General features: G+C 39.9%; 1 protein-coding gene across 1 annotated transcript in view; it reads left to right on the top strand.

Annotated features, from left to right (window-relative positions):
- Nucleotides 1-2,527: 2,527 nt before the first annotated feature.
- LOC110379328 (uncharacterized) overlaps nucleotides 2,528-13,133 on the top strand; it is a 158,283-nt gene continuing 147,677 nt past the window's right edge. The window contains exon 1 of the mRNA XM_021338962.3: nucleotides 2,528-2,824. Within this exon, the coding sequence (XP_021194637.2) occupies nucleotides 2,767-2,824 (58 nt within the window). The 5' untranslated portion in view covers nucleotides 2,528-2,766. The remainder of the gene's footprint in view (nucleotides 2,825-13,133) is intronic.

The following is a 13,133-nucleotide window of genomic DNA, read 5'->3' as shown; positions in this document are numbered from 1 at the left end:
ATGAACGCGTAGATATATTAAAGTTTTGAATAAAAAGTGAAATTCATATCAAACACTTCTTAAATATAATTGCCTCTAAACTGTGAAAAATTTTAAATCATTCAAAGGTCATTGGGCACCTTAGTATGGAAACCATACTCACGGCGGATACGAACGAAATATAGCACAGTATAATGATAAAGGCTCTGATTTACTATGGCATTAGTCGCATCAATGTGAACCATGGGAATCTAGAGCAAATCAGGTGTAAACATCAAATATTTTCCTCATTTCAATGGAGAATTTAAACGACCACGTTTGACGGATTTGAGAAATCATTTCTTTGTAGTGAAAGAGTATACTCACCTTCTATTTCCATTGTCATCAGGTCAGGGTCTGATGAAGGAAATCCTGAGAAATCGAGGGCAACTATCAGAAATTGTAGGCATACATAGGATTAAAACTTGATTCTCAGATGTATGTCTGGTGATTCTATCAAACAGTGAAGGTCTAGAGCTTACCTGATGATGGAGACGTGAGAAAGTCGAGATAACTCACTAACGGTATGTTTTACGGTTGTGTTTGGGCTTATATTATTCGTATTGACGAGAACTTTTCACTTCACACTTCTAAAAACAACAAGAAAACTGTTTATATGCATCGGTCTAGATCTCGGTGGTTAAATAAATATAGATGCATCCTCTAGACACCGACTTCTAGACCGATGCACCTAACATCTTTATTGCTTCCTTTTGTTTTCTTGTTGCTTTTTTATATGTTTGAAGTTAGATTTGTGTGCAAAATGCTACAAAATAAAATAAAGCCGATTTTATAAAACCAAGAAAGGGACAGAATTACACTTTTGTCAAGGCTCTAGAAACGTAAAGCCAGCAGACCCGAATCCTACTCTCTAGAAGTCGTTGTTACAATTCGACAGCTACAAGTCGTCAGGCGGTTTCGAAAAAAACCTGAAACTGGGGCTCGTTAGGTGATTAATCCCTCAAAAATAAAAGATCCCATTCCTGCAATGGCTGCTTTAACCCAAGTTAGTAGTGAATTCTCATCACCTAAAATAAGCTCCAACACAAGGTTACGTTATAAATTGTAAAGGAGTTCCCATAACTATATCTGATCTTTGCTATCGATCCCACAATGGCAGTCAAACCTATCTATGTGGAAAGTCTTCGCCAATACGAATAAGATAAGTCCAAGCACGTGGTAGTTGTAACATACCGTTCAGGAGTTCCCTCGACTCTCTGTAGTCTCCATAATCAAATCAGCTCCAAACCTTCACTGTTTACCAGTACCCTCAAAAATACACTCACATATCTGGTTATGACTCGATGCGTGCCTACAATATTCAAGAGTTGCAATCGATTTCTCAGGGTTTCCAGATCCTCATCAGATCCTGGTCATCCGAATTGGCATCTTCCTTCTTTATGAAAAGTCTTTAACAATAAAAACTAGCATTGCAACCTATACAATCCTCTGAAACTGCTTGTCTTTTATATTTTTCAAACAATCCTGGACATTCGTCTCCATGGAATTTTAATAAAATATTTGTATTCAAAGAAACGTCATACAATTCTCCACAATTTAAAACTACTTTGATTCATGTCCGCCACTTTTTACAAAGCGGGTCAGATATGCCCAATGACCTTTAAGACATAATTAGTTATTTTCAATCAAATTTCTGAAAGATGACTATAAAATGTTGTGTATAAATAATATATAAATAACTTTAATAAAATAACTTTTACAAGGTACTGGCCTACTATTTTAGTTATATTATAAAATAAAAAATATTAACTACTTTGACTCTCACGAAATTACCATAACTATGATTGTTCTAAACTGAACGGTTGGCCCGAGACTCACTTTTTATCTATACAGGATTTGTACGGAACCCTCGGTGCGCGAGTCCGACTCGCACTTGGCCGGTTTATTTGTAATATGTACAATTAATATCAACATAATGTAGGTGTATTTTGATGTAAGTCAACGGGACACTAATTCTGTTTGCGGCTATAAATACACAATGATTTGTTTCCCCTTATATACTCTCAGAGGGTTAGCTGAGCACCCCCGCGGGGCTGGCGGGTATTCATGGCACAGATAATACTCCAATTTGTACAATTAAGCGCAAATGCTAGAAGTAATTCGTCCGGCGCTGTAACGCTAATGATCGTTTTTGTGAGCAGCTCGTCACGCGCTTATCTGAAGATCAGGCTGGCCGACACTCGTGTCTGACACCGCTCGAGTGTCGCGACACCGTCATGTCGCGAGATGTCTCGCTGATTCAATAATTCAGCAGCTCTCACGTACAAATAAATTAGATAAGGCTTATCCTGTTTTAATGGTTGTCGACGCGGTGCGGTGTCGCGGGCTGCGTTTAATTTTGCAGCGTCTCGCGCGACTCTAAAATTCCATAACATTATGTTAACGCATCTGCATACACGCCGCGGGAACTTTATTAAACGAAATAATGTAGTGAATACGTTGCCTCACTCACTCCGGCATAATGAGCAATCTCGTAGCGCTACGCCGTAGCAGGCTCAGTACCGCGAGGGACAGCGCGCCGAGCGCACGCTACGCCGCTACGCGCTACGATGGCCGGCTCCTAGTCGCGGCGCGCGACTCTCGCGTTGCAACTTTGTGAACAGTTGACTCGTGTGCTCGCATACCTACCTCCCGCAGTCGGACAATACGCGTGTAGTTGTAGTTCGCGTGTAGCCGGTACTTGTGTAGTTCTGTAAGTGTCGCCAGTAGTTCACTAAGTGTCGCCAGATGATCAAGATGAAACGGATTTGCCACCTGATCTTCCGGCTGCTGTTCCTGCTAGACGGTACGTGTGCTGCGTGTGTAGCGTGTATTGTGTGTAGTGTGTGTTGTACACTAATTACACGCAAGTTGTCGTGCTTGTGACAAATGAGTAATGTAAGTGCTGAGCGCCGGAGCCGGTTATCTCTTTAAATTAATTTATGGCGGCGCAATTATTATGTTAACGTTGTTAAATTATAATTCCTTTACAACGGTTTATAATTAAAACGAGTCTCTCGGTTTATTCAAATGATGACCGACGATGTAAGGACGTGTTCAACTGAAAACCGTTTCAATATTTATTCATTACTGTATTACACGCACAAATATTATACATACATTTTAATTTGAGATATTTTGCTATACAGTGTTACACGTAATTTTTTACATAGTTGTAACAAGTTGATTTCTAACACGCGAATATAAGATTTCGCGTGGGGAATAAACATATTTTCTTTCTTTCTATTTAAATAAAACTACTTTTACGGATTTTATCGCGGTTATTATTATTTAATCCCGACCTTCGGATCCTTTACAGCATACATGGTCACGAGCAGACTAGTTAGCTGTAGTTGTCACCTTCTCTGGACACATTAAGAGTACAACACACACACACACACACACAGTGACACATGCTAGTGTATGATGAAGTGGTGGTGTATAGCAGTGGCGAACACCGCGAGTCGGGAGTGCGCGGTGCGCCGCTGACCGCAGTTTTAATTAAACTGCTAATTTCGCACTTGATTTACTAACAACATGTTGTTCAAATTGAATTTGTTTGTGCTCACTCAAGTGAGATGTTATTTATTCGCTAAAATACTTGGTTAGTATCACCCGCGAGGGTAGTCTACAGTCAAAGTCAAAGTATCTTTACTGTGGGCATATGTAAGTTACAGATCTTAATAAAATATTCAAGTATCAATATGTCATGCCTTATAAGCATACAATGATTACATGGCTAGATATTGGCGGTGGAATTAATTTTGGTCAACAATTTAAGAAATCTTGAATTGTGTCAAAAAATGTCGAAGGCGACAATATGAATACCAGACAGATGTATTTTAACTGTGATATTGTTCGTAAATTCGTCACTTTACATAAATGATTGTGTTAGTATTACGGTAGTGCGTGTTCACTTGACCGCGATGTCCCTCCCGGCGTCTGTCTGTATGTGTCGGGAACATATCGGCGCAGTATCAGCTGTACTTACTGATTAGTGCTTCAACTGTTGTGTGTATGTGTGTGTGTCGCGTGTTCACAAACTATAATTAGTGTGATTTGTGTGGTTTGATGGCGGCGCGTGTGGAGTCACTTTAAACTTAGTCGTGTCATTCACTGTCACATCGTATCATAAGTTAGTACCGACGTGTGCTCGCGTGCTGAGACTTGATACTAGATCATGTCAAGAAGGAATGCTCGGGGAAGCTTCCAAACAATAGCTCGTATAACGATATAGGCCACATGTCTGTAGTTGTTACGAGTTTTACGTTTTCAAGAACTTGACTTGCAATAAGTCGTACTTTAAATAAACTCCTTTAACAAAGTAACAATCATTTGACATACATTGGAAGTACATATTGCAACGTCTTTGGCAGTCGTTACGTAGACAGTCGTTCTTTGTTAAATATTGGAACTCAGCTGCATCTAGTTAGTCTGGAAGCCGAACCCAAAATAGTTGTGGAAAGGCTAGGCAGATGATGATAACGTACTCCAAAATACACTGGCTTTCTTTAAGCACCTTGTTTCTTAAAGTTATGATTGAATCCCTGACCAGTGACTCAGACTTAACAATAGCGACACTAGTGTCAGTAGTGTCAAGTGTCGCACGCGGCGGTATTATCATGTTATGCATATGTAGCTGCAGGCCTCGTGACGTCACCAGCTGCTCACTGCACAGAGAAGCAAATGTGGAACAAACATGATCACTTGTCTAACTGTTACTGTGTTATCAGCGTGTTATCAGAGGGCATCGGTTAGCCGGTACTTATCTAAGCATTAGTGTCAACTTGGAAGTCGCTCCACGTAATGCAATGGTGCACAGTTACAAACTGAATGCTGATCCCATGTACTTAGTAAAACTATAGTAGATGACAAAGTTTTATAGAGAATGTTGATTAGATTAGCTGTGTAAAATATTGAAATGAGAATGAGAAATGTTACTTAAACCTCCATGATAAGATTATTACGAGATTATACAAGACCTGTGCCACTTTCCCTGGAAACAAGACGTATTGAAAGAAAACTATCGGGATAAAAATATGTTCTAACTCAGTAGAGTAAACAAATTAAATAACGTTTATTGAATAAGTCTTGAGATAAAAACTAAAATAAACTTGAAAGCGAATGTGCGCCGGAATAACGTTTGAGTTCGTTTGAATGGACACTAACGTGAATGGCTCGACTTAGCGATGTTCGCAATATTTCTGTGATATTTTAATTTTCTGAGAAATCTTCGCGTTTCACTGAACCCCCTCTGCAAACATCAGCTGAATTAATCAATGAATAGCAAGCGATCTCACTGTTGCTGGACAATTGACTGTTAATAATGTGTTTCACAAGGATTGAACGCGTACTAGTTCCTTGTACTTATTTAAATGTAGATACATTATTATATAAAGACAGATTATGAACCTCAAGAACATTACTTGAGGACCCTTTTATTTCGAGATCCATCACAAACAAGTTAGACGAGTGGAGCCGCAGCATCCCGCTATAAATAACATCTCGCAGCTAAACGAGATGAAGCTGCACAACGATAGAAGTGTAACGTTATTGTCGGTTCTTATTTACAATACACAACACATACGTATATACCTAATAGCAACTATTGTACAAACGTTATCTCCTATAGACCACAGCTGACGGAACTATGACCTTGCCCGACACTTAAAGTAATAGAATACAGCAATGTGCATTCTCAATGTGCATAGCTCAATAGCAACCAGGATACCTTCAATTTTCTCGTGATCTTCTTAAAACATAAAAAAACTTCAATGAAATAACTAGAACCTTCTCCTCAATCAACAATAGCTACTATGTTCAAAACGCCATCAAAATCACCGATTTCGATTAGCCAAACGTAAAATTATCGCACATAAATAAACATACATATAGGTCAAATTGAGAACCTCCGTTTTTGAAGTTGGTTAAACATATTGAGTGTCGTATACATGTTTTATTCTGAGTAGAAGCTTTCTGTGTGATTTTTTGATCTACAGACTTTTCGGTCACACTGACTATCATCTCATCTGCCTAGCCTTTTCCCCACTATGTTGGGGTCGGCTTCCAGTCTAACCGGATGCAGCTGAGTACCAGGGTTTTACAAGGAGCGACTGCCTATCTGACCTCCTTAACCCAGTTACCTGGGCAACCCGATACCCCTTGGTAAGACTGGTTGTCAGACTTTCTGGCTTCTGACTACCCGTAACGACTACCAAAGATGTTTAAATGGCAGCCGGGACCTACAGTTTATCGTGCCATCCGAAACACGGAAGAACTCATTATAACAAGATGGTCACCCATCCACGGACCGACCGCGCCAAGCGTTGCTTAACCTTATGATCGATCGATTCGCGCGGCTTTGACTTAGCCACGAGCTCTTCCACACACACTCCTACACACACACTTTAGTCACACTGACTAGTCTTTTTATTTATTCTAATGTCCAATGTTTGTTCGTGCAAAAATAAGCAATTAGCATCATTATGAATGATAATAAGAGTTTATCAGTGTTCCGGGATGTTAGTCGACTATTGTTGACATGGCTATAAACGAGCAGAGTTTATCAAATGAAGCGACCGCGACGTCATAACGTGTATTATTTGCACTGAAGTAAATCAATCGTAATCACCGCCAATTACACATTATTTATGAAACAAACATACCAGATATATTAAAATAATAAACTATCGACTCGTCCCGGCTCCACACGTGATAACAGTATTACCCCACTATTTAATGTATGTTATTATACACAAAAACCTTCCTCTTTAATTACTCTATCTATAAAAAAAAACCGCATGAAAATCAGTAATGAAGTTTTGAAGATTTAAGCGTACAAAAGGACATAGGGATATTGGGACGTAGAGACAGAAAAAGCAACTTTGTTTTATACTATGTACTGATATGTCACAGCGGGTATTACCTACTTATTGCATGTTAGATATTTATTAAGTCCCGGAAGGCAATGGCGAATGATTCGCGGACAATTAACGCCTGCATTATTAGCATAACGCGTTAAGCCCCGCACCCTGACCCCTCACTCCTCACCCCCTCCCCTCCCGCTCGGTAACCCCCGCGGAAGGGATCACGGTGTCCATAAAAGGTCCCTGGTCATTAGATATAATGTGACCGACGAGTGTGTGAAGCACATGACTGCAGTAAACTCACTCTTGTAGACAGTCTGCACACATGTGACTGGTACTTATAGACACCGTAAAGAAATGATTTCATAAATGTACTCAAATCATGATATTCAACAAAAGTAAAAGGCTTGCCACACTATTTCTCAGAGCTGTTTTTATACTGAGATATGCCCCTTGCCACACTTCTTTTTTGTATACTTTGTGTTCTTATTTATATGTGTGGCAAAATAAATGATTTGAAATGTTTTAAAAGTTGTTACAATTAGTAATACATTTTCAACAAGACTTTAAGTCTTATTTTGGTTGAAAAATTAGTATATAACCATAACTTTCCTTTTACTGTTTTTTTCTTAATATCGTCGCACCATACACATTGCCTACAGAGAGAAAACAAAGCAACTAGATCGTGAACTTTCGGCGGGAAGTCTATAACGTGACGGAAAAATGTGGAAAACGTTTTAGTAGTTTTGAGAAGTTAATTAAGATCGACAGTGACGTCTTACTTCGGTTCGCTGCTACAGTATCAATACAGTTAAAGTCTAGTGTTGTCGAGTGCAACAACTAGTGTAATCTATCAAAACGTCTATAGTCTGTGTGATGGGATTTGGTCTACAGTCATCAGCTGCGTATTTTATACTGAACGATACCAAAAATACTTGCTGACAACAGGACGGACAGAAGACTACGTGTTCTGTGGTCTGTAATCAAGAGGCCACAGCGTCATCCAAAGCGCGCCACAGTCTGAGTCTACTGTAGTGCAGTGGTACAAATACGCGCGGTGATGGCGGATCATTGAGAATAAAATGACTAGCGGACGTGCCATACATTCAGGAGAGTGGGGGATGAGGAACGTTACAAAAATCTTTGACGCCTCGTTAGTTCACACGTAACTGTTCGTTTTGATCATGCCCATCGTAAGAATTTGAGCTAGAAGAAGGCGCCTGACCTACCTGCATTAGGCATCTCCGCTCATGTTTCCTCACTCCGTGTGACGGACCTTCTGCATTTGGTTAGTCTGCGACAAAGGCTCTTGACACAGTCCCGCGCGTCACTCGCCGTATTTGAGTAATTAAAACTAGTGGTTTTATATGTGGGCTTTATTTAGTCAAGCTTCTGTTCCACGTTATAATTATAAGCTTCAGAGCAAGTCTGTCTTACAAAGAGTAATAAGTAGTCAGGTAGTGCGCGCCAGTTCATTTACAAAGCCGCGCTGTTTCCTCGCGCTGTTTGTATTCAAACCTCTTCGTAAATTAACTCTTCTCCAAAGTGCACTATCTATTTATTTACTGCTCAGTACATACCTCACTCGGTGCAAGAGTTAGTCACATATATGTAGTATATCGAGGTGTTTTTACAATTAATTAGTAGTTGACTTGTCCTCAAGACACGCACGTAAGTGACCTACTCGAGGTCGACAACTACAAAGTGAACAAATTAATTAAAAATGTCTGTGTGTAGTCTGTACCAGGCTAGCGTAGTGGTTGTTCTCTGAGTGAACTTCAAAGTACAGCAGAATGAATGTGAAACAAAAGGCTCGCGGCCGCTAATTAACTACACAATGATTGTAAGCACTCGATTGTAGTGAGCTCAAGTACACGCGCGGAGTTGCCTGTAAAAACCCACTGAACTAATAATACTAAGCACGTTTTTGTAATGACTTTAAAAGTACAAGAAATTTTCAAGAACATTTATTTGTTCACATTAAACTCGTAGTCAATAGACAATCTGCGAACAATACAAACAGTTAGCCGAGCTCTCGGGACGCGACACTCGGTACAAATGTACTATTAGTGTCGCACTCCGCACAATACGACAAGCGCAGATATACATTATATCCACGTGTCGGGCAAGTGTGAGAAAATATCCAATAAATATACGACAGCGGCCGCCGACCGTGAGTAACGCGACCGGACTGCGCGCACTAATTTGTCTCAGCTCGTGTGCACACGCCCTTACACGAGTCTGTGTCTACGTGACACACATCTACACTACACAGACACTTCAAATAACATTTTCGTGGCTAAGAAAAATCTGAGCAAAGAAACATCGCGTTCAGAGGATGTGACCAAACGGTACAAGTGAGCACCCGTGCCAATTATCATCAAGACATTTAAGTAAAACTAGTTTTACGGATTTTATCGCGGTTATATTATTATTTTTTAATCCCGACGTTTCGGATCCTTTACAGCATCCATGGTCAAGGGGAAACTAAGGGGGTGGTTGTCTTGACACTTTAGTTACAAACAACTAGGTACCCTACATTTTCTTGATTATTGACAATCCAATTCACGCAAAACGAGCTCACTGTATCCTTAGGTCTAGCAGTTTTGGGCTTGGATTTAGATTTAATAGTTTCTGTGGTGGGATTCCAAGCAGGTGGTACGCTCCAATCATCTTTGCAAGACAAAGAAAGCACTGAAATGCTTGCATATAATAACTTTTCTCAAACTCAAAAAAAAGTTATTAAGTGATCCCACAATGGACAGCAGCTGATATTATTCAGTATGTCGACCATGAGTGTCAGTTGTCGGTCGCTGTGTTGCACTCATGTCGGCCATGTTCGACAGTTGTGCATAGTTCACACACAACGCTCTGCATATTGATACTCGCCGCGGGCGCTCCGCGGAGCAAGGGGTTACACGTTCTTATGCACCCAGTATATATTATGTTCTGAATTCAATGTGTTAGTGTTGGAATAAGGACAACTAATCAGTTGCAACTAAGAGAAATAGAATGTAAAAGCCGAAACCTTTGATTTGTCCTTACTGTTGTAAAAACGTCTGAATTATCTTTTACTGGCTTCTGCCAGCAATTTCACCCGCATCCCGTGGGAGCCTCTGAACGAACCCGGATAAAAAGTAGCATACAGCTTTCCTCTATAATCAGGTTCTCTAACACTGAAATAATTTTTCAAATCAGATTAGCACTTCCTGAGATTAGCGCGTTCAAAAAACAAACAAACAATAGTATAGATTCCCGGCACCTACACAAGTTTCAATGGATCTCGTGATCTAATATCGAGTGGCGGTACAATTACGCGAACATGCGCGTACAAGCGCTTACATTACGCGTCGGTGACACGGTGACACGGAGCCGGACTGCACCCCTGTCTCATGGTGAACGCGATTTACGGTATTGCAGATCCTAAAACTAGATTTTTTATAGTTCAACGCATGTTTTGAAATGGAATTGTTTCACGTAACCGGTTAAACAGTTAATAAAAAATCTTCAGCAGCTTTCGATCTGTACCGAACGTTTAGCTTTCGCCGTTAAGAAGATATGGCGTGACAAACAAGTTGAATTCAATACTGACTTGTAGTCTATGTAATGTGTTAAACACGTAAAACGAACCTCTGTTACGTGTTATATCGCACTTTGTGTCGACTGGATGTGACTCGCGGAGTGTCGCGAGTGTCGACGCGCGCATGCTCGCGACATTAACATAACTTTGCGAGAGTGGAACATTCGCAATTAATATTTATTTGTATGTTATGTCTTAATATACAAGCTAAGTAACCTTGTACAAGCGTGGAACCTACTAATGTGTTTTAAGTCAATGATATTTACCTATGTAGCTTTTGAAAGCCTCTAAACAGCAGAATTATTAATAACTTTGAAATGTAAAACATATTGCGTTAACAATCTGACAGGCAAAAGTTTCTCTTTGCTAAATGAAATAGCTTCAAACACGTAGATAAGTTAACGTAAATACAAACTGAAGGATCTTCAGGACACTTCACAAGACTTCAGTGTTCTTGGAGGGTTGGGAAAGGTTTCAAAAAGTTTTTCTTAGAATCGCTGCTTCAGATTTCTGTGTAGTATCAAAATTCCGAGTGTATAAGGGTTTTTGTCCCAGTGGTGTTGATGCGAGCTGAGTTGCTGTACAAACAGACAGACAGACAGACGAAGAGGATGTAATCAGCGCGCGGCGGTGGCGGCGGGTACCAGGAAATAAGAACGTGCGGGAGATGTGAACCTAACGACAAGCGATACCACACGTCAGTTGGTGCAAACTGTGTACCGTGATCTACAATAATACATTGCATCAAATGTTAATAAGCTTTTTAATTAACAGTATAGGTACACTCGACTGTTACTTCGACGACATAATATTTTGTTTCTTTAGAAAGTACAGGATCATTGTATTTCAAATCAAAAATAATTTTAAACTTATAATTATTGTCATAAATATCTGTCATGTCACACAGATACATTGGTTGCGCAAAATCGATATTGAGTGGAAAACTGGTGTGATTTGTGTTGAACTGTATTTGTGGCAGTGCTCCTCGTACAAGAAATCGCCGTAGAAGACAACAGGTACTGTGCTCCTTTCCTTTAGGCATACTTTCTTGTTTTGTGTCGCACGCAGTATGCCGACCTTCCCGTCGTTTTTGTAATCAACAGTTTTTTTCAAAAATTGTCGCCTCTTTCCGAACCATATTGCGTTTCCCGCGTAACCATACATAACTGTTGAAGCGTTTGTGACATACACGTGAACACTTTTATATGTAAACGCCTACATGCCGCCTGCTAGCCTCTATTTCTGTATACTTCATGTTATGAGAGTATTTTGTGTGTAGGAGTGAGTCCATTCCTTAAATCAAATAGAGTCAAACCACACTACAAGTACTACACAAGTAAAATACAAGAATAACGTGAAAACATTCACTCGTCTCTTCTGAATTAAAAATAACAAGGTAAACTGTTGTTTTCTATAAAACCAAAAAGCAAGATTACAAGGATTAATATATGTTATAAAGCATATATGTAAGATATAATAATGACGTTAAGAATGCTCTGGAAATGAGACCTAGCAGTCGACAGTATTTTAAACCTATTACAAGTACAGTAATATAGAGGCAAACAATTCGTTGGAAGTCCTTCGACAGCCCTGGCATCGCCGCTCTAGAGGCATACAGATCACGGGGTTATAGAACATCAGGGAACAAACAGTCAGTAACAAAAAGGTGTGAAGCGACAGACTGACAGCTCGCGACTGTTGACAGCTCGTGACGGGTGAACTGGGGACTCCCACTGGACTTCACTGGACGCACATTTTGTAACTCACTTGTTCACTTTCCCGTACTTTAAAACTCTCGTGAACTGACAAAGTTGTGAAGTATAATCTACACCAATAAACTATTTTATTTGGAGAATTAGTGTCCAAATGAGCCATTAGGCGATCAGTATTTACGATATCAGTTTACCTAGCTTCCATCGAGCCTACCATTAGGCTATCATCATTAAATACTAAATAATTATGTTCATAAAAGCCCACACGCGTGTACAGTGGAGTGAGCTCATGGAGAACAAAATAACTAGTGGAGGTGCCTTAACGAAAAATTGTCTAAAAAAGTAACGCGCCAACATGCGGGTGAGCAGGGGATGAAGAACGTTACTAATTTCGCCCTAATCCGCTTTCTTTGGACCCGACCATTTTTTGTAATACCAAAAATTTATGACAGATGTCTCAAAGAATCCGAACGCCTCGTTAATTCCCTTGTAGCTGATAGTTTTGGTCATGTCCACCGTTCGTATTTGAACTAGAAGAAGGCGCCTGACCTACTTGCATTATGGCATCTCCGCTCATCTTTCCTTACTCCGTGGGTGAGGTTCACTCAGTAATTCAGTAATGACCTCTAGCGGCGTAATGTGGCACTAATCAATACCGCCATTACTGCGTTTTATTGCCGTCGTCTCACGTGCTTCCACTGTCAGGATTTGTTTTACTGCCAGTAATTAGCAGTACTACTAGTATTGTAGGTGTCTAAAGGATGAGAGCCACTCGGATGTTTACATTGCTCACAAATACTGACACTACTAAGCTAAGTATGCTCTTCGTGAACTATCCAAAAAAACCGACAAGTAAACCAAAATTACCAAATGCCGATTAATTTGTATGTTTAGGAAAACAATTTTAAAAAATATTGTATGTTTCAAAAATCATTTTGCCTTTTCTTCCTAAATCAA

The sequence above is a fragment of the Helicoverpa armigera genome, chromosome 26 (assembly GCF_030705265.1).
Source record: "Helicoverpa armigera isolate CAAS_96S chromosome 26, ASM3070526v1, whole genome shotgun sequence".
Taxonomy (NCBI): Eukaryota; Metazoa; Arthropoda; class Insecta; order Lepidoptera; family Noctuidae; genus Helicoverpa; species Helicoverpa armigera.
Note: the sequence above shows the minus strand (reverse complement) of the source record. Positions and strands in the feature narration are given on the sequence as shown.